At 39.0% G+C, this 18,096-nt stretch overlaps 2 protein-coding genes across 2 annotated transcripts; one reads left to right on the top strand and one right to left on the bottom strand.

Moving 5' to 3' along the window:
- The first annotated feature begins 45 nt into the window (after positions 1-45).
- On the top strand, positions 46-12,515 carry agbl2 (AGBL carboxypeptidase 2). Its single transcript, XM_041794928.1, has 23 exons — positions 46-89; positions 1,097-1,200; positions 1,441-1,573; positions 1,977-2,150; positions 2,294-2,401; positions 5,750-5,900; positions 6,030-6,285; positions 6,529-6,930; positions 7,040-7,182; positions 7,431-7,590; positions 7,802-7,928; positions 7,990-8,090; positions 8,204-8,316; positions 8,410-8,488; positions 9,164-9,283; positions 10,146-10,226; positions 10,311-10,409; positions 10,529-10,604; positions 11,021-11,173; positions 11,271-11,301; positions 11,395-11,579; positions 11,715-11,844; positions 12,009-12,515. Exons 3-23 carry the CDS (start codon positions 1,456-1,458, stop codon positions 12,250-12,252), a joined length of 3,051 nt encoding a protein of 1,016 aa, XP_041650862.1. The 5' UTR covers positions 46-89; positions 1,097-1,200; positions 1,441-1,455; the 3' UTR covers positions 12,253-12,515.
- A 658-nt stretch (positions 12,516-13,173) lies between these two features.
- Positions 13,174-16,529, bottom strand: tmem17 (transmembrane protein 17). Its single transcript, XM_041794929.1, has 5 exons — positions 16,334-16,529; positions 16,066-16,169; positions 13,755-13,868; positions 13,506-13,649; positions 13,174-13,427 (listed from the first exon to the last, which is right to left on the bottom strand). Exons 1-5 carry the CDS (start codon positions 16,446-16,448, stop codon positions 13,350-13,352), a joined length of 555 nt encoding a protein of 184 aa, XP_041650863.1. The 5' UTR covers positions 16,449-16,529; the 3' UTR covers positions 13,174-13,349.
- Between the last annotated feature and the right edge of the window lie 1,567 nt (positions 16,530-18,096).

The raw sequence follows: 18,096 nt of genomic DNA, 5'->3' as shown, positions 1-18,096 counted from the left end.
GCTTTCCATAGAAACCGCGGTGTTTGTGAGGCAGTGCGTTGCTAGGTAACCTTGCACATTGTTAAAGATTTTTCCACAAGTTGTAGCAGGTAAGTTTGCCTTCCTTTTTTAAGCTGATGTTTTTTTTCTTATAAATGGCTACAGTTGTTATACGAGTGGGTCTTAAGACTGTTACAGCATCGAGAAAAAACAAAGTAGTTAAACGACTCGATAGCGGTAGCATTAACAAACAAAAGTAAAGAAAATGTTAGCTAACAGGGAAACATCCTTCAGGGTTTAACGAAAGTTGTCTGGTGGAGAGAACTCCTTTTGAAACTTGTGAGTTTTACAAAACCACTATTCTTCTGCTTCGAAGAATTACTTATGTTGCTGTTACATGTTGAATTGGTACTTCCACTTACTCCAGGATGATCAACTATCTATGCCAGAGGTTTTCAAATGTTTTGCCCCATAAGACCAAGACAGAATGTGAAGTTACACCAACAGCAAAAACCTAAAGAAACACCACATTTGTAGTCAGTCAATGAAAAATAGCACAGATGGGCACATGTGTCGTTATCTGTTGTTAACATTAAGTTGTAATAATGTCAAGTTGTTCAGTTTGCCATGGCACACCTCTGTGCTTCACTACAGCCTACATCAACCACTGATCTAAACCCACCCTCCTTATGTTGTTGGAGAAATAGTCTGAAAAGATACATTGTTCTTCAACCTGCATGTGCTATATTACATTTTTTGATAGTTGATACAGTCAAAATTGTATGTGCATTTGAAGATTGATCTTTGTTGGTGCAGTCCATGGACTAAGGTTCAAAGCTAAGGGTAATTTGCTTTGCAGTCAGCAGTAAAACATCCATCCATCAGACCAACAACAGATACAACAATACATTTAAACAATTACATTTTTCGTGACCAATTTTTCTTTATTGAATAGCATTTGTTTAGGTGCAGAAAAATTAAATTTAGAAATATGTATTACAAATGAAATAAAAGAATACATTTATGATAAATCACTTTAGTACAAGCTCAGAATTTATTCATTTAAAAAGCCAGTGACAGCCAGGAAAAACAACTTTTAATCTCCTTGTCTTTCAAGCTAGTTGGTTGAATCTGTGACCAGGCTGAAGCAGCTTGAACTCAGAAAACAAAAAAAATGCCTGTGGTTGGCCAAGATTGACTGGACTTTCTTTATTTGAACAGGTACGTCAAGTCATTCAGAACTGAACATGCAATTTTACCACAGACTTCAACAGTAACTACACAGTCTGTTTCTATTTTAATGTTGTGGGGCCAGTACCCTGTGATGAAGAGGAAGTTAAAATAAATTAATTTAAACAAGAATTAAACATCTTCATTTTCCAAGCCAAGCCAAAGAAATCCTGACAAGTTTGATACTAAGGTCATATTGCTGATTCTATGCATTTCTTTTTCATCAAGCAGAGAAAACAACCAAGCATGGCTGTCTCTGCTATCAGGAAATGGTGGATAACCCATCAGTTAGACAAATCTGATAATAATGACCACAACACAGAGGACGATGAAGATGAAGAAGAAGAAGAGAGGAGGAGACAGTGTATGTTATTTTTTTAAATCATATTTAACGTATTGTATAAGTCTTAACTCTCTCTAAAATGTGACTTTAATTTGGCTTTGGTTTTCAAAAATACTACATTATGGTTTATTTTTTATCGTGAACATGTTTTGATTTTTTTGTAGGGAGAGAGAGATGTTTGAAACTAAATTACATAGTATCTCCTTCCTAACGCTAGATCATTATAAATTAAACAAGAGCTCTTTTGTGAGTCGGATGTACAAAGCAATCAGGTGCAGCATAATCCCTTTTCAAATAGCCAAGCTTGTTTTACTAGGGTGAGGTAAGAGTGTAGGCCTGATGAAAAATGTATACCTATTATGCATCAATGGAAAAACAGCATGTGATAACAGATATTCTGATTGTACTTCATGTCTCCTCTCAGTATGTGTAAACCTAAATAAGGCTCTGCGGACCACTCAGCTTATCATCGACTTCGATGGTGGACGACCCATTCTGCGTCTCACTGCACCGTTGGACCTGGTTAACTTCCCAGCCGTCTTGTATCCCCGCTGGCCCATAGAGTGTGAGGTCATCAGTGACATCATCCATCACATAGGTCATTTAAAGTCCTGTTAACTCACATTACCTGATATGTTACTGATGTGCTCCATATGTCTTAGTTAAAAATAAACTACCTGGATATTGTTTAAAAGTAGATTAAAGGCTTTGCTGGTAAGTTGAACATGTGATGTTTTGCAGAGTGGGACCCCCCAGAGCCAGAGCCTTTCTACCAGCCCACAGGACGAGAGAGGGCACCCATGCAAGCAGGGGAGGAGAGAGGGAAAGTGGTTTACTGCACTGACCATGGTAATGTTTGGCTGATTCATCTGTTGAACCACCAGGTTACACTGGTGGTATTACACTCTGATTCAAAATGTCATGTTTATGATGCAAAAATGTGTCTTAATAAGGCAATATTACAAACCCCAATTCCAAAAAAAGTTGGTACATTTTTTTAAGATGTAAAAAAGCAGTACAAAGGAATCTGCAGCTCCTTTTCAACTTGTATTCCATTAATACAGCACAAAGACTAGATACCTACCATTTAAACTGATAAACTTTATTTATACTTACTGTATAACTTTCCAGCAGTTAAAGTTGTTGTTTTGTTTACATTACCTTAAGTGGTAGGTGTATTTTATTTTATATATGTTTATCAAACCAGATTACTGTAACGAAGGTCATTCTATTATTTCTCATTTACTTTGAGGTTTGTTTTGATTAGAGTTTCCCGATCTCCCAACTGTGTGTGAAGTGGACAGGGTTTGCTACAAAAGTAAATTTAATCCTTAGGTTTCATTTTCACTTTATTGTTCATCAGGACTGGTACGCCTTGTCAGTGAGTGACTATATGCTAGTATTGCTAGTGTCTCAAACAGGGTTTGCAGGTTTACAACCTAACTAAGGTCTAACTACTTTTGTAACCATCAAGCAAATGTGCGGGCGTTTGTTGTATGTGTGTGCAATAAACGTAAAAGGAGAGACCTGAGTTGTATCCGCCATACTTGTTCTGATAACCCTTCCAGAGGGGAGTTTGTTAAGCTATAGCAGGTAGCTTAGTAAAAGTCTGGACACTTACCACTGTGTTACACCACCTTTTTTTAAAAACAAGGACTGAAGACACTATCACTGAAGTATTGAGAGTGGAATTCTTTCCCATATCCATACCAGAATGATGCTGGTTTGTAATGCAGTACTACCTGAGAGACTGAAGGTCACAGGCATTCAGTCTTGGTTTTCAGCCCTCTCCCTTACATGCAGAGATTTATGCAGATTTTCCCAATTTTCTGATGATCTTATGGACTGTAGATGGTAAAATCTCTAAACTCTTTTCAATTACATGTTGATGAACATTGTTCATAAACTGTTTGGCGTTTTGCCCACAGTTTTTCACAAATTGGAAAACCTTGCACTTTTCTTGACTGTGAATGACTGAGCCTTTTCAGAGTGGTCCTCTTGGTACTATCACCTGTTAAAAGTTAACCTATTTATTTACCTGTGGAATCTTTGTTTTATTTTATTTAACCTTTATTTAACTTTTATTAAAGGAGACATATTATGCAAAAATCACCTTTTCATGCTTTTCTAACACAAATATGTGCTCCTGGCCTGTCCACAATCCCCTCAAATACCAGAAAAATTCATTCCCTCTCTTTCTCCACCTTTCAGAAAATATGTGCTGAAACAAGCTGTTCTCAGATTTAGCTCCTGGTGACCTCACCAGGAGCGTAAGCACCCGCCCCCAGGTTTGGTTGGCCCTCCCCCACTTGGAGGAAAGTTCAGCCCTCCTCTCCTGATCCTCTCAACAACTAGCTGAGATGCTGGATAGCTCAGTGGGTTATCCTGCTGACGACTGTCTGGGAGGTTGATGGTCGGAACTGCAGTCAGGTTCTAACCTTTGGATAAAAGTGTCTGTAGTACCAGGAGTACTGCATCCATTTCCTGAGACGGGTGTGGTCAGGGGTGGAGTCAGACGGCTAATTACCATTTAAAGCCACAGACACAAACGGCTTGTTCTGAGAAGGGCTGAAATAGAGGGGGTTTTAAATGTACAAAAATTCTATACTGGAGTGTTTTTTCAGCAACAAACTTCACAGGCATGTTTTGGGGACCTCTGAGACCCAGCTTGTCTTAAAAGGGTAAAATATGTCTCCTTTAAACCAAGCAAGTCCAATTGACATTGGAGATCTCTTTTATAGGGGGGACCTGGTCAGCAATACATTGTTTAAATAAATCAAATACACTCAGACTCACACAGTTCACAATAAATGGCATACGGAAAGTTTCATTTCAAGAGTTTTACTAAGGATTTAAAAACATTCAAATTCCTTTATTTATTTCAAACAGTCCCACTGTGTTTACCAAAGTCTTTTTTCAACTCTTTAAACAAATTAATCTCATCATTTATTTGGCCAGGAAAACAATCTAGAATCAGCAGAAGAGTACTTTAGGAGGGTAAATTTGGGGGAGGTCTCTCCCTGCCAAACTTCACCTACTGTTACTGGGCAGCTAACATCCAGAAGCTATTATACTGGCTTCATTATGTTGACAACACCTGTTCTTGGTTGAGGCAAAGTCCTGCATTTCAACATGTCTTCCTGCGCTGCTGTGCTCCTCTTATCCAATCTCCTTATCCAAGTACACAAGAAATCCTGTTGTGCTAGCCTCTCTAAAATGTTGGTTTCAGTTCAGGCGCCATTTCAAATTCAGCTCTGCTTCCTCATTAGGCCAAGTTTGTTATAACTATCTATTTCCTCCCTCTGTCTTGGACTCCTCATTTTCCTTGTGGAAGAGAAAGGTCATTAACATGTTTTTTGAGATCTTTGCTCTCAGGATATTTTTTCTAGCTTTTCTTTTCTGTGAAGTAAACATGATTCCATCTATTCTGTTACTTCCTGGTCAGGCACTTTGTGCAAACTCAATTAACTTTCCTTCACCACCATCTCTGTTGCCTAGGGAAGATCTTAGATCAAGCCCTAATCAACAATCAGTCCCTCAGATTTATTTTTCTCTTATGTCATTCAACAACACATCTGTTATCAAAGGAAAAACTGCAAGGGAGAAAGAAATGAACATTAATCTTTCAGATGTTTGGTGGGGTGAAGCAATTAACAGGATCAATTAGACTAATACTACTAGAGACACCAGGTTTTGCAGTTTAAAATCCATATGCAGATGTTCCAAGCAAAAAGTGTAGAGAACCCAAAAGCCTTCTTCACTCACTCAGTTCTGACTTTGGAACAACAAACTGCATAATGTCAAATGAACACATGCTGTGCATTCTGTCTCTCAAGATCAAGAGAGGAAGATAGTCTGAAATTTTGCCTAAAATGGCTTTATAAATGAAGACATACCAGTCTTGGTGTGTTCCAGGTGTTTTAGCATTTCACATTTTCTAAGTGTATTTTTGGCCCTTGTCATGACTTTTTTGGAACATTTTGCAAAAAAATTAATAAACAACACATTTGTCTTGTGGAGAAGAGACTGTTTGATTTTATATATATTTGAAAGTGATTTCAGGACCCCCTGTAAATATAAGTGCTGTTTTATAGACTGACTAAGCCCTTACTCTTTGCAAAGTAACGTGAAGCCATTTTATTGTAAGTTGTGTTTTTATTTGTTAACAATCCTTCTTTCTTCTTTCGCTCTCTTAAGCCACTAAGCGATCTTATTTCACCTGCTCCCGTGTCCGAGGAAGCAAGGGGCCGATCAAGAGTGCCACTTGTTTTGACTTCAGTCAGACAGACTTCACTCTGGAGTTTGAGTCACGCTTTGAGAGTGGGAACCTTCAGAAGGCTGTACAAGTGTAAGTTGAAGTGTTTGTTGTTGCAACTTTTACTTTGGTGTTTTTATGGAAATATCCAGCTAGTTTTTTACTGTTGCTCTTAGTTAAGCTCTCCTGTCTCTGCTTCCTTCTTTATTCCTCTCTGTTCAGCGGTGTCTATGACTATGAGCTGACTCTGCGCACAGACTTGTACACCAGGAAGCACACGCAGTGGTTTTACTTCAGGGTGAGAAACATGAAGGCTGGAGTGACGTACCGCTTCACCATTAACAACTTGATGAAGAGCAGCAGCCTGTACTCTCAGGGAATGAGGCCATTGCTCTACTCTGAAACAGCTGCCAGAGACCAAGGTGTTGGATGGCAACGCATCGGCTCAAACATCAGATACTACCGAAACTTGAATCAGGTAGATGAACTGTCTGATATGAGGTGAAAAGTTGAAGCCAACTGCACTTCCTGATAAAATCCTCAGACAAAAATGAGATCACTCCATCAGAATTAAGATTATTAGACAGAATTTTCACTATTTTTTCTAGCTTGCTGTCCCCCAGAACCACAAAAGCACATCAGAATAGCATGACTTCAGAAAAAGAGATGCTAATAACATAGAAAAAACTTATCATAAAAGCATGGCTCTGTCTCTTTTTAGAACACAAAGGATGCCAACAGTGACCCGATCACCCTGTACTCACTCACCTGGACCTTCCAGTTCCCCTATGACTCAGACACCTGCTACCTGGCTCACTGCTACCCCTACACCTACTCACAGCTGCAGCACTACCTGCGACAAATCTCTTCCAACCCAGCAGTGACCTCATATTGTAAACTGAGAGTGCTGTGCCACAGCTTGGCAGGGAATCCTGTGTATGTGATGACGATTACATCTCCTAGCGTCAGCAAGGTGGAGGGAAGGACCAGAAAGGTTGTGGTGGTGACAGCCCGAGTTCATCCCGGGGAAACCAACGGGTCCTGGGTGATGGAGGGGTTCCTGGACTTCCTGCTTGGGGACTCAGAGGATGCTCAGCTGCTCAGAGACACTTTTGTTTTCAAGGTGAATGGGCTGAAACTAATGATCTCACACTCGCTCTGTCTTTAATTTTGTTATATTAAAGTTCAGGTTGTTATGAAGTGTTTGTCCACTTGGATTCACGGTGCTGCAGGTGGTGCCGATGCTGAACCCAGATGGTGTGGTGGTGGGGAACTACCGCTGCTCTCTGGCAGGCAGGGACCTCAACAGAAACTACAAGACAGTGCTCAGAGATTTTTTCCCCTCAGTGTGGCACACTCGAAACATGGTGGAAAGGTCAGACAGAAAACACTTTAAAACAGAACATTGTATGATTCCTGTAAAATTTTACTTTTAGAAACAAAGTTGAGAAATTAGTGAGAGCCCAAGAGAGATGCAAGGTACTTTTCCTGTAAAGTGGATTACATTTGGGCATTTTTATTCAATCTTCAGCAGTACGGTGCTGTGTATCATGTCTTTAAGACTAAGTTATAAGAATAGTAGCATGAATCCTAATGAGTTTGAATATTCTCTGCTTCCCTCAGGCTGATGGCTGATAGAGATGTCATTCTTTACTGTGACTTTCATGGTCACAACCGCAAAAACAACGTCTTCATGTACGGCTGCAGCAGCCCAGGTGATGCTGCGCTGAAGCTTCATGAGAGAGTATTTCCACTGATGATGAGCAAGAACGCCAGTAATAAGGTGAGATGGAGTACATAAGTCTACAAGCAAACCATAACTAGTTAAATCTTTACTCTGAACTTTTATGGACCTGTTTTAGTTAAAATAAAAGCCTCCAGCAATAGGACACCATATTAACAATAGCTTATTATTCATTTAGTCCATGGGATTTATTCCTTTATATTTACAATTAGCATTTCTATTCTAACATTTTCATCATTCTTGTCTTTAGTTCTCCTTTAAGAGCTGTAAGTTTCATGTAAAAAAAAATAAAGAAGGAACAGGACGGATTGCCATGTGGAGACTTGGCATCAAAAACAGCTACACCATGGAGGCGTCATTTGGAGGCTCCACACTGGGTGAGTTTCCATGTGTATGTAGTTCATCTTTCCTACAATATCCTGACTATGTGAATGTTAGGTGACAGAAGGGGAACACACTTTACCACTCAAGACCTGAAGTCCCTTGGCTTTTACTTCTGTGACACTCTGCTGGACTACTGCGATCCTGATCCAGCTAAGGTGAGAGACAGATCAGCATGTCTGGTTGTATAAGATAAAAGGACAATGTTTTAAAGCTGGATTTTCCTGGCATTTTAATGCAAGCTTTTCATATTTCCTTTGTCTTATTTCAGGTCACTAACTGTTTGACAGAGCTGACTGTTCTGATGAGAAAGCAGGCCAGAGAGAGGCTGGGCAAAGATCTGGGTACTGACTGTAGCGTCTCTATGTCTGACCTAGAAACCAGGTGAATAGATGTTTTTATACAGGCTTAAGTACACATAAGATATGGATAAAGGTGCCCCTTGTTGACTCTAATATCTCTTGCTTGCTTTCACAGTACCAGCGGTTCAAATAGTTCAGACTCAGACGGACCTCCAGTTCATTTACTGAACCAGCCACAAACTGCCAACCTAGAGGTAAAATATAGTTTTTACAAATGTATAAAGTGTGTAAGGTTAACATTAAATTTGGATCATATGATTCCTGGGCTCAGTTTTAGGTTCTGTCTTTCCTTGTATTACACCTCTAAATCAGTGGTTCTGAACGGCTCTATTTTCAGGATCCAACACCTCCGCCTTAATAAGAACCCAAATTTATGAAAACTTTATCTCTCAAGTTTATGTAAAAGAAATTGTGACTTAACAAAGAGACTGAACATAACAAGCATGCTTAAAAACATTTAATTTTACAAGTACCAGGCATGGAGGGAATACTGTATCATTTTACCATATCTACTGCATTGTTTTATTTTACTCTGTTTCCCATGATAACGTATAATTTTGGGTTGTTTTCCAGAGATCTCGAGAAATTAAGATCTCAGGGGAAAAACTGTTTTGTTACCTAAAGAAATAACCATAGATTGATTTTTATCATAGAAAGCAAAGTGGAATAAATTTTATATGTGAGCATGTCAACTTACAGCTCTCATACATCATTGTCTTTTTAACTTCTTTTTTTATTTTATCAATTAATTAATAAATTTTTCCTTTTACACATTTGTGGCCCACTGAAAAGAACTCTGTGACCCACTTTTGGGTCCCGATTCACCAGGTGAGAACCACTGCTTTAAACAGTCTTTCCTTTCCCTGCAGCAAACTCCAGAAAGGAAGAAGAAGAAAAAGCTAAAGAGTCATAAAGAAAGGAACAGGCTGCAACCAGAGAGAGTGAACAACACACAGCAAAAGGTCCTGCAAAGCAACCCCACAATTATGGTAAGACTGAACATAGACACGATCTGCTGGCAAGATTACAAACCAGGCCATACAAAAGGATATGCTATTTTACATAGCTTTCCAAAAGTAGAAAAATATCATCTTCAGTAAAATGTCTCTGTTCTCTGTTCACATCCTTTATGCCACCCCTGATAGCATTGACTTTTAGGTCACATGGCAGAACATATGAGGACAAAGTCATGACCACATGCATTTTTGCCATACCTTCAGTATTGGAGTGAATTTCTCCTTGAACTCACTTTTATAATGAAGGACTTGGCCGAGACAGTTGGTATAATCTTGGCAGAGGCCTGGCTTTTTGTGGTTCAGACATGGCTTTGGCACACTTGAGCTGGATTTTGCCTTTGTTATCATAGGCATGTACTCTGCACACAAGTTTGTCAAGTCTGATTAATGTTACAGTATATCACTAGTTGGCAAAATAGACCAAAGACATGTGCAGCCAGGTGATTTAGCCCATAGCTTATATCTTTTACTACACTGTGTAAGGATGTGATCTAAGTATACAAGTTTACATTGTTGTTTTTAGGCTTTAATCTCATGTTATTAGCAGTATATATGTGTCACTATGCATTTTAGTTATTGTTCAGGGCCATGTAGAGAAATTTGGAGGGCCAGGGACTTTTAAAATTTAAATGTAATTCTGTTTTTCTTTGCAGCATACTCCAGTGAAGGAGAAAAAGAAGCAGCTAAAGGGTTGTAAAGAGATGAACAGGCTTCCACCAGAGAGAGGGAACAGTGACACACAGCCAGACATCCTGCAAAACGTAAGTCTTATGTAATGTACAGCCTTGTCTGGTTAAGAAACAATGTATTACTGCTTAGTGCATGATGCTTATAGGAGTCTGATCTGCCTCAGGAGGAGTCGGTTAAGGAGAGCATCCAGGAGCAGCCCGTTGGAACATTCAGGAAGAAATGGCAGGTATATATCTGAGTTTAGGAGACAGAGCTAGAAGGGCAAAGAATTCTTGAGCTAAACTTGTTTAATTTTAATTTCTTTATAAAGGAGAATGGCTTGATTAAAAAAGTGATGATGCCCTCTGCCACCACTCAGCCAGGGGAGCTCAGTCAGGTGACTCTGTGGCAGGGCTGTGAGCCTGTAAAGGTAAAAACTAACAACTCTTCAAAAAAACCTTTTATCTTCACTGGCTGTTGCTGGTCTGTCTTCACATTCATTCATATACCAGCCTACAGTCTTAACAATTCAATGAAAACCTTTTTTAGGAAGACTCTGCAGCTTCATACCTGCATCACAGGACAAAGACATGTACTCGCAACAGCACATGCATCTCTCACACAGGTAATGCTTAGCTTCACTGAAATTTTCCTCAAAAAACATTATGTCACCCAACCTCAGTGGCTGGTAAAGATCCAGGGAAGGTTATTTCCAAAGTAAACACTGTTGCCCTGCTGTGGGCTGTGAAGGCACTGCAGGTAATATAGACTCTAAATGAAAGCTTCTATATACCATTGTACTTTTATTGTAACTTTAGATTGTTTTGAGCACATTCACTAACTGTTTGAATTGCAGTAAGACCACTTTTAATTTTAAGAAATACTTCATCCTGCAGTCTGAAATGTTGATGAGACTTCTCCAACTTAAAGCTTTAGAAGCACCAGTAAATTTTAGATTTCAAATTGATCCTCAGTGTTCTGAAAGTCTGTTCAAATATCCAACACACACGAGCAAACAATTTGCTTGGCTTCCTGTTGCAGATGACCTGGGAATGGATAAGCGACAGTGGAGATGCAGCACACAGCTGCTACATCTCAGTCCTTATCTTCCAGCTTCACCACATTTCTTGCAATCCAGAAAGCAGCACCATCAGGGCGCACAACCATCCCTCATCTCCCATAAAGTCCACAGAGGTTTGTCCATTTTTGAAATCAAGTGTGTTGCATCTCAGGGAGTTTCAGTTGGCTTTGAACTATAGCTCTTACTTTGAAATCCATCTTCCTCTTTTAGGGCAGCGACCTCCGCTTCCATCATCTCAAAGGTAGACCTCAGAGTCATAATATCTTTATAACAAACAGTATGTAACTGCATGCTGACTTACATTTAAAGCTATAATTATTATATCTTTTTGCAGATCTCCTCCAATCTACATCCAGAAGATACCAGACATGAAATTGCTTTCAAGTTTGACCTCTGGCACGTTAAATAGCCCACATGATTTCAGAGAAAGGAACTCTGAACTCTACTTTTTGCCAGAGGATTCCTCACATGCAGACCAGAACAAACAGCAGAATGAGAAAAAAGACCAAGATTCCTCAGGTGTCATATGCACTACTGACAGATGAAATTTAAATTATACCTTGTGTTGAAAGTGTTGAATCATTTTTAGATAAAGAGTTAGCTGTCCTCATCCGTCCCCGTTTGATCGTCATCCTTATCTTGTCCTTTTCTCAGAGGGTTTGTCACTATTAAGATGTGGAGAGAACCTGAGTGATTTCAACCCTTACACCCACCTGAGAGACTTCGAATCTAACAACACTTCATATGTGCCTGTGCAGAGGAGCAGAGACCTGAGAGGGAAAGGGTAAATTCATTTTTAAATCTCTTGAATTCTTTTTTTCTGTGTAAAAGAAAGTTTGAGTGAGAAACTTCAGAAACTATGGCCTAAAGAGTTGATCTGTAAACGCCAACAATAGAGGTGTTATTCATTCTTATGGTTTCTTTTTTTTTTTTTTTTAATTTATCCAGATTGTACAGAAGGACTTTCACTGATGAGAAGCACATGGGCAGTTTATTCCCTGCAACAAAACCTCAAGGCCTCATAAACATAGAGGTCCCACAACCACGGACAGACACCCTCACTATGCTTCAGTCGAAGGACATCAGGCGTAATCACTCTGAAAGACAACGCAACATAAGCACAACAACACAAGGGGCAGCTGATAGGAGATCAACACAGTCAGTCCCCCCCCAAAATCAGGTCTTTGTTTAATAAAAACTACAAAAAGCAGTGAGAAGGGTTATAATAGTCTTTAAATATGATCTATTTGTCTTATTTAATTGAAAAGAACACACAATAACCAAATGACAGTGTATGTACAACTATGGCATACTTTTGTTGGTTTGATGTAAAATATTTTTCTATTGTGACAATCAAATTCTGGAAATACTGTTTGGAATAAAATCAAACATCTTGGGCATCATTTGAGCTGAGGTGATAGAGCAGATGCTCATATACAGAAGCTACAGTTCTCAACACACTCATTGCAGGTTCAAATGCTGCTACATGCATGTCTTCTGCCACTCTCTCTGCCCCATATTTCCTGTCTCTCTTCAGCTCGCCAATCTAATAAAATCAAAAAGCCCAAAAATAATATAAAAAATATATAAAACATTTAATCTTGTCCCATACTTTGATGAAGTTTGTTTAGGTAGATTTGAAATAGAAAATATCATCTACTGTACTTATTATAGAGTCTTTAACAAAGGTTTAACACCATTCAGATCATCAGTTATCTGAAATAAAATTATCTACATCCAGTTTGGTGGGTTATGGCCTTACAGAAGTAAAAACAAAATTTCAGTATTTTTAAAATTGTCGGTGTAATCTGCAATGGGCCAACAAAATTTGTGACTTTTTTCCTCAGTTCTAGCTTTTCTAACTCTCAATGGACTTGTTTCAGAAACTATTAGGATTTCATAGCAAATACACTTTTTAACTCAGTCCATCCTTGAATTCCTGGTTAAATCAACATACACTCATAATGAAGACACATTTGTGCTTGGTTTTATTTTTTAGTTACCAGCCAACTTATTAAAAATATATATATTTTTAAGAATGTATTTTACAGGTCAGTAATCAGGTAAAATTTCAGTTTAAAAACAACAAAAGAACTGCAGAAAATAATGAGACTCTTATTCAAACATCTATTTATTTACATATAGAAAAGAAAATGTCTTTTGTTCTGAAGAAACAGTTCATGTGCATGCCAAATTTCTGTTGCCCCCCTGTGAGTCTGAGTGATGTTGATGTAAGGCTGCTATGGTGTAGGGTTGTTTTGTGGTTTGTTAGATACAGGAACTCCAAATTCAGTCAAACTGTCGGAGATGAAACTGGCTCTGAGTGTGTTTGACCATGTCACGGAGAGCCACAAAACCAGAGAGAGCCTATACAAATCAAAAGAGAGGGTATTAGATGAAAAACAATTACTTTTATTACAAACAGGCAAAAAAGTGTTGTCATACCTGTGACAGTATAAATAAGGCGAGCACTATGTGAACAGCCCGCTCCAGCGGCTGTATGAGGATGGCTTCATTAAAGAGCAGAAACAGGATCAGTGGAAACTGCAGCAGGATGCTCAGCAGCCAAAATCCTGCCAACTCTGGGACCTTCCAAAAACAAATATCAGACCAGTTGCTACCATTACCTTTATTTGTGTGTTGTGTTGACCCTTTTAAAATTACTTCTTAATGTTTGTGTGAGTGAAGATGCACCTTTTCTTGCAGGTTCCCTGAATAACCAAGAAAGAGTCTGATGGCCTCAATCAAGGTCATCAAGATGAGAACAGTTACCAGGATGAACTTATAGTAGTCTGTCAAGGCAGAATACTGGAAGAAATCAAAATGAACAAATTGTTCAATGAGCTACATTCAAATGAATGCTTGATTCACTGCTGGATGGCACAAAACTTTCTACAACTCAATAATTCCAAATCCGAAATCATTCTTTTCAATATTCCAAACTCTCCCAATACAATCACAAACAGCCTTGGTCCTTTGTCCACAAACATTAAATCAACAGCTCGAAATCTAGGAGTAGAATTTGACTCCAGCCTCACCTTCACAACACACATCAATAAAGTTATACAGTCATGCTTTTTTCATTTACGCACAATTGCCAAAATAAAACCAATTCTCCACCAGACAGATTTGGAAAAGGTAATCCACGCTCTCATTTTTTCCCGCCTGGACTATTGCAACTCTCTCCTGTCAGGTCTCTGCCAAAAATCCCTCTCTCGCCTTCAACTGGTTCAAAATGCAGCAGCTAGGCTTCTCACTGGTTTTAACAGACGACATCACATCACACCGATTTTAGCATCTTTACACTGGCTACCCATTACTTTTAGAATTGATTTTAAGATTTTACTTATTACTTTTAAAGCACTGAAGGGTCTGGCTCCAGAATATATTACAGAACTTTTATTCCCCTATGTCCCAGCCCGCAGCCTCAGATCCTCGGGTGGGAACCTCCTGGTCGTTCCAAAGTCGAGACTCAAATCTAAGGGTGACAGGGCCTTCTCCATCAGAGCCCCTCGACTTTGGAACGACCTGCCCGAGGAGATAAGGCATGCAGAATCATTGACATCTTTTAAATCACTTCTTAAAACTCATTTTTATAGAGTGGCTTTTATGTGATGTCGTCTCATCTTCGTCTCATCTTCTTATTTAATTTTTATAATTTTTATCCTCTCACAGATTCTTACATATTCTAGTTTAATTTCCTCTTAATCTCTCCTTTACTGCTTCCCCTTATGTTTACCTCTGTTATAATACTTATTAATTTTACTGCTTTTACAGTTTTAGAGCTTGTTTCACCCTGTTTTAATATCTGTTTTGCCCTCTCATTTACATTTTACTGTTTCTCTTTTAATTTCTTATGTCTTTAATTTTGGTCCTCTCGGTCTCAGCCTGTGTAGCTGGGTTCCTGCTTTGCCTGGGTTCCTATCATTTTATGCTTTGCCTGGGTTCCTATCATTTTATGGTACTGATGTCTGTGTCTTGCCTGCATCCTGATGTTCATGATGTCTTAGCTGTGCAGTTCATGACTGCACTCTGATTGACGTCTGTGATGTCTTAGTTTGCATGGCATCACAGGTCATCTAGGTTTGGTTCTATATTGTCGCTCTTTATCGATGTAGATGAATTATTATCTGTCTAGATGTCACGTTCTGTTTCTGTCTTTTGTCTGGGTTGTTGCTTTGTTTTTGTACTTGCTTCTGCACTTGTCAAAGCACTTTGTAAACCCATGTTTTTAAAAGTGCTATACAAATAAAGTTATTATTATTATTATTATTATTATTATTATTTAAGGTTTAAGATAGAAAATAATCACATCACATAACAGGTCCAGGCCTGATTATTTCAGATTACTGCTGAGAAAAATTAATGCTCAATGAGCTTATCAGCCACTACATGTTTAAAATGTCTAGCTCTCCTCATGTATATTATTGGAGTGGACAAAATATTATGCAAATGATAAGAAAATCCTCAACACACCAGCACTGCTCACTGTGATGTAATAATAAATAGCCTTGTCAGTAATAACTGAAATATATAGGCTTTACTAAATCACAATTTGTAAGAGTTGTTGCACTGCATTGTATTACATTGCACAGGTGGTCAAACTTTATGTCTGATCAGTGTATGTCAATTAAAGTCATGTTTATTATAGTTCTAAATATTTACATCTATATTTATTTGTTGTTTGTGTATGAGGTGGATAAAAGATTAACCGTCACAGTGGTCATAGAGCTGGTACCATGACATGGCTATCACATAATGTTTGATGGGGTTCAGTCACAGCTGGCTTTCTAATGTGATAGTAAAAAACAGGAGAGACATGGAGCTCAGCTCAGCTAGTGTTTTTGATTCACTCTCAGTGTTGCTTTTAAAAGAGTGACCATGTAAAATGGCCTTCACATGTCCAAGTCACCAAGACCCAGCGTGCGTTTATATCAGGGTTATCTCTCACTGCCTGGTGTTAATGCTTAAGCACGTTTAAAATATTAGTTTTCCCGTCTTTTACCTTGAGGTGCAGCATTACAGTTTCGCTGATCCACCACAGAGGGAAGAACCACATGTTAAAGTAGAGAGACATCTGGAGATGGAGACCAGACAGAACCCGCTTGTCTAAAGCCAGAAAACAACACACTTTAGCCCCATGACCGTCATCTTTTAGCAACAGCAGCTGTAAAACTACGTTAGAGTAAAATTAAGTCTATCAAAGTTAGCTAGCTACGTTCACATTAATGCTAACTCGTCAGTTACACCAGCTGCTTTATTTTTTAGCTTACCGTGAGGCAAAAACGTGTCATTCTCCTTTGTGATAGTTTGCGTCCGATTCTGGTCGAACAATACATTTCGAGAAAAGTCTTCTAATCGTCTTCTGATTGTGTCCGGCAGCTCCATTATGCAAAAAGCTCTCTGCTTAATACAAACATCCCCAGAAGCCCAAACACACCACCTCTTCCTCCTTGCAGATAACGAACGTTGCCCTCGTCTCCTTGGAAACCGCACAAATCTCGCGTTTTTCTCAAATCTCGCATGAAAAGTGAATCTTCATATCACTCGTCGCATATTACTTCAATGATGCTGGCAAAGCAATGGCACGAAAAGTAGGTAGGACAGCATAGGCAGAGTATTGCACATAAAGCTAAAAAAAAAACGTGGCCAGTTTTGCATTGGTAATGACTGCCTTCAGTGCTCGCAAACTTATGAAAAAACGAGCCTATTCAGATATTCTAAGCCAAATAGTTTTGTGTGTTTTGGCAAGAGTTAGCTGAACCATAAGGATTGAAACCGAGACAGTTAGCCTGAAAGATGTCAAATCAGTGATCATCAACTGGTAGCCCAGGGACCAAATCATTTTTATTTTACAAAATAATTATATGAAATTTACCTCACACAACTTTAAACAACAGTCCCAGTGAGTAGATGATGTACAGGAACAGAGAGGACAAAATACAATGTACAGGTACATCTAAAAAAATTAGAATATCATGAAAAAGTACAATATTTTTTTCACTCATTTCAGAAAATAGAACCTTTATATTTGTAACAGGGTCAAAATGCACCTCTATAGTTCAGTATTGCTTTTCATAATTACACAAAATTACCTGGCATTTGTCTCTTATGTATCAGCCAGAGAGGAACTCCTTAATCCATGATGCACTGTCTGGTTGTTTTCAGCCCCTTCCCCCTTTCCACCAGTTACATATTATATAGACTTATTACATGTAGAGTGAAATATGTCAAGCCTTTATTTCCCTTTAAATGTTGATTATGGCTTACAGGTAATGAAAACCCAAAATTCAGTGTCTCAGAAAATTAGAATATCAATAAGATCAATAAAAAAGGATATTTTAAACAGAAATGTCAGGCTTTTGAACAGCATGTTCATTTCTATGCAATCAATCCTTGGTTTGTCCTCCTTTTGCCCGAAATACTACATCAGTGCTGCGTGGCATGGAGGCGATCAGCCTGTGGTACTGCTCGGGTGTAATGGAAGCCCAGGTTGCTTTGATAGCGGCCTTCGGGTCATCTGCATTGTTGGGTCTGGTGTCTCTCATCTTCCTCTTGACAGGCCAGTTTGCTGGCCAATCAAGCACAGTTACACGATGGTCATTGAAGCAGCTTTTGGTACCTTTGGCAGTGTGGGCAGGTGCCAAGTCCTGCTGGAAAATGAAATCAGCATCTCAGCAGAAGGAAGCATGAAGGTCTCTAAAATGTCCTGCTAGATGGCTGCATTGACTGTGGACTTCAGAAAACACAGTGGACCAACACCAGCATGACAGCCCAAATCATCACTGACTGTGGAAACTTCACACTGGACTTCAAGCAACGTGGATTCTGTGCCTCTCCACTCATCCTCCAGACTCTGGGACCTTGATTTCCAAATGATATGCAAAATGTACTTTCATCTGAAAAGAGGACTTTGGACCACTGAGCAACAGTCCAGTTCTTTTTCTCCACAGCCCAGGTAAGACGCTTCTGAAGTTGTCTCTGGTTCAGGAGTGGACTGACATGAGGAATGCGACATTTGTAGCACGTGTCTAGG

This window comes from Cheilinus undulatus, linkage group 9, assembly GCF_018320785.1.
Source record: "Cheilinus undulatus linkage group 9, ASM1832078v1, whole genome shotgun sequence".
NCBI classification, from domain to species: Eukaryota; Metazoa; Chordata; class Actinopteri; order Labriformes; family Labridae; genus Cheilinus; species Cheilinus undulatus.
This window is presented reverse-complemented; position numbering and strand designations above follow the sequence as displayed.

Bases quoted from the DNA above. Each gene is read 5' to 3' on its own strand.
- agbl2 (XM_041794928.1), top strand. From the start codon at position 1,456: ATGGCTGTCTCTGCTATCAGGAAATGGTGGATAACCCATCAGTTAGAC. The intron at 10,410-10,528 runs GTAAAAACTAAC...AACCTTTTTTAG, and splicing joins AGGGCTGTGAGCCTGTAAAG to GAAGACTCTGCAGCTTCATA. The intron at 11,580-11,714 runs GTGTCATATGCA...TCCTTTTCTCAG, and splicing joins AAAAGACCAAGATTCCTCAG to AGGGTTTGTCACTATTAAGA.
- tmem17 (XM_041794929.1), bottom strand. From the start codon at position 16,448: ATGGAGCTGCCGGACACAATCAGAAGACGATTAGAAGACTTTTCTCGA. The intron at 13,869-16,065 runs GTAAAAGACGGG...GATTTCTTCCAG, and splicing joins CTGTAATGCTGCACCTCAAG to TATTCTGCCTTGACAGACTA. The intron at 13,650-13,754 runs GTGCATCTTCAC...TGTTTTTGGAAG, and splicing joins CAGGGAACCTGCAAGAAAAG to GTCCCAGAGTTGGCAGGATT.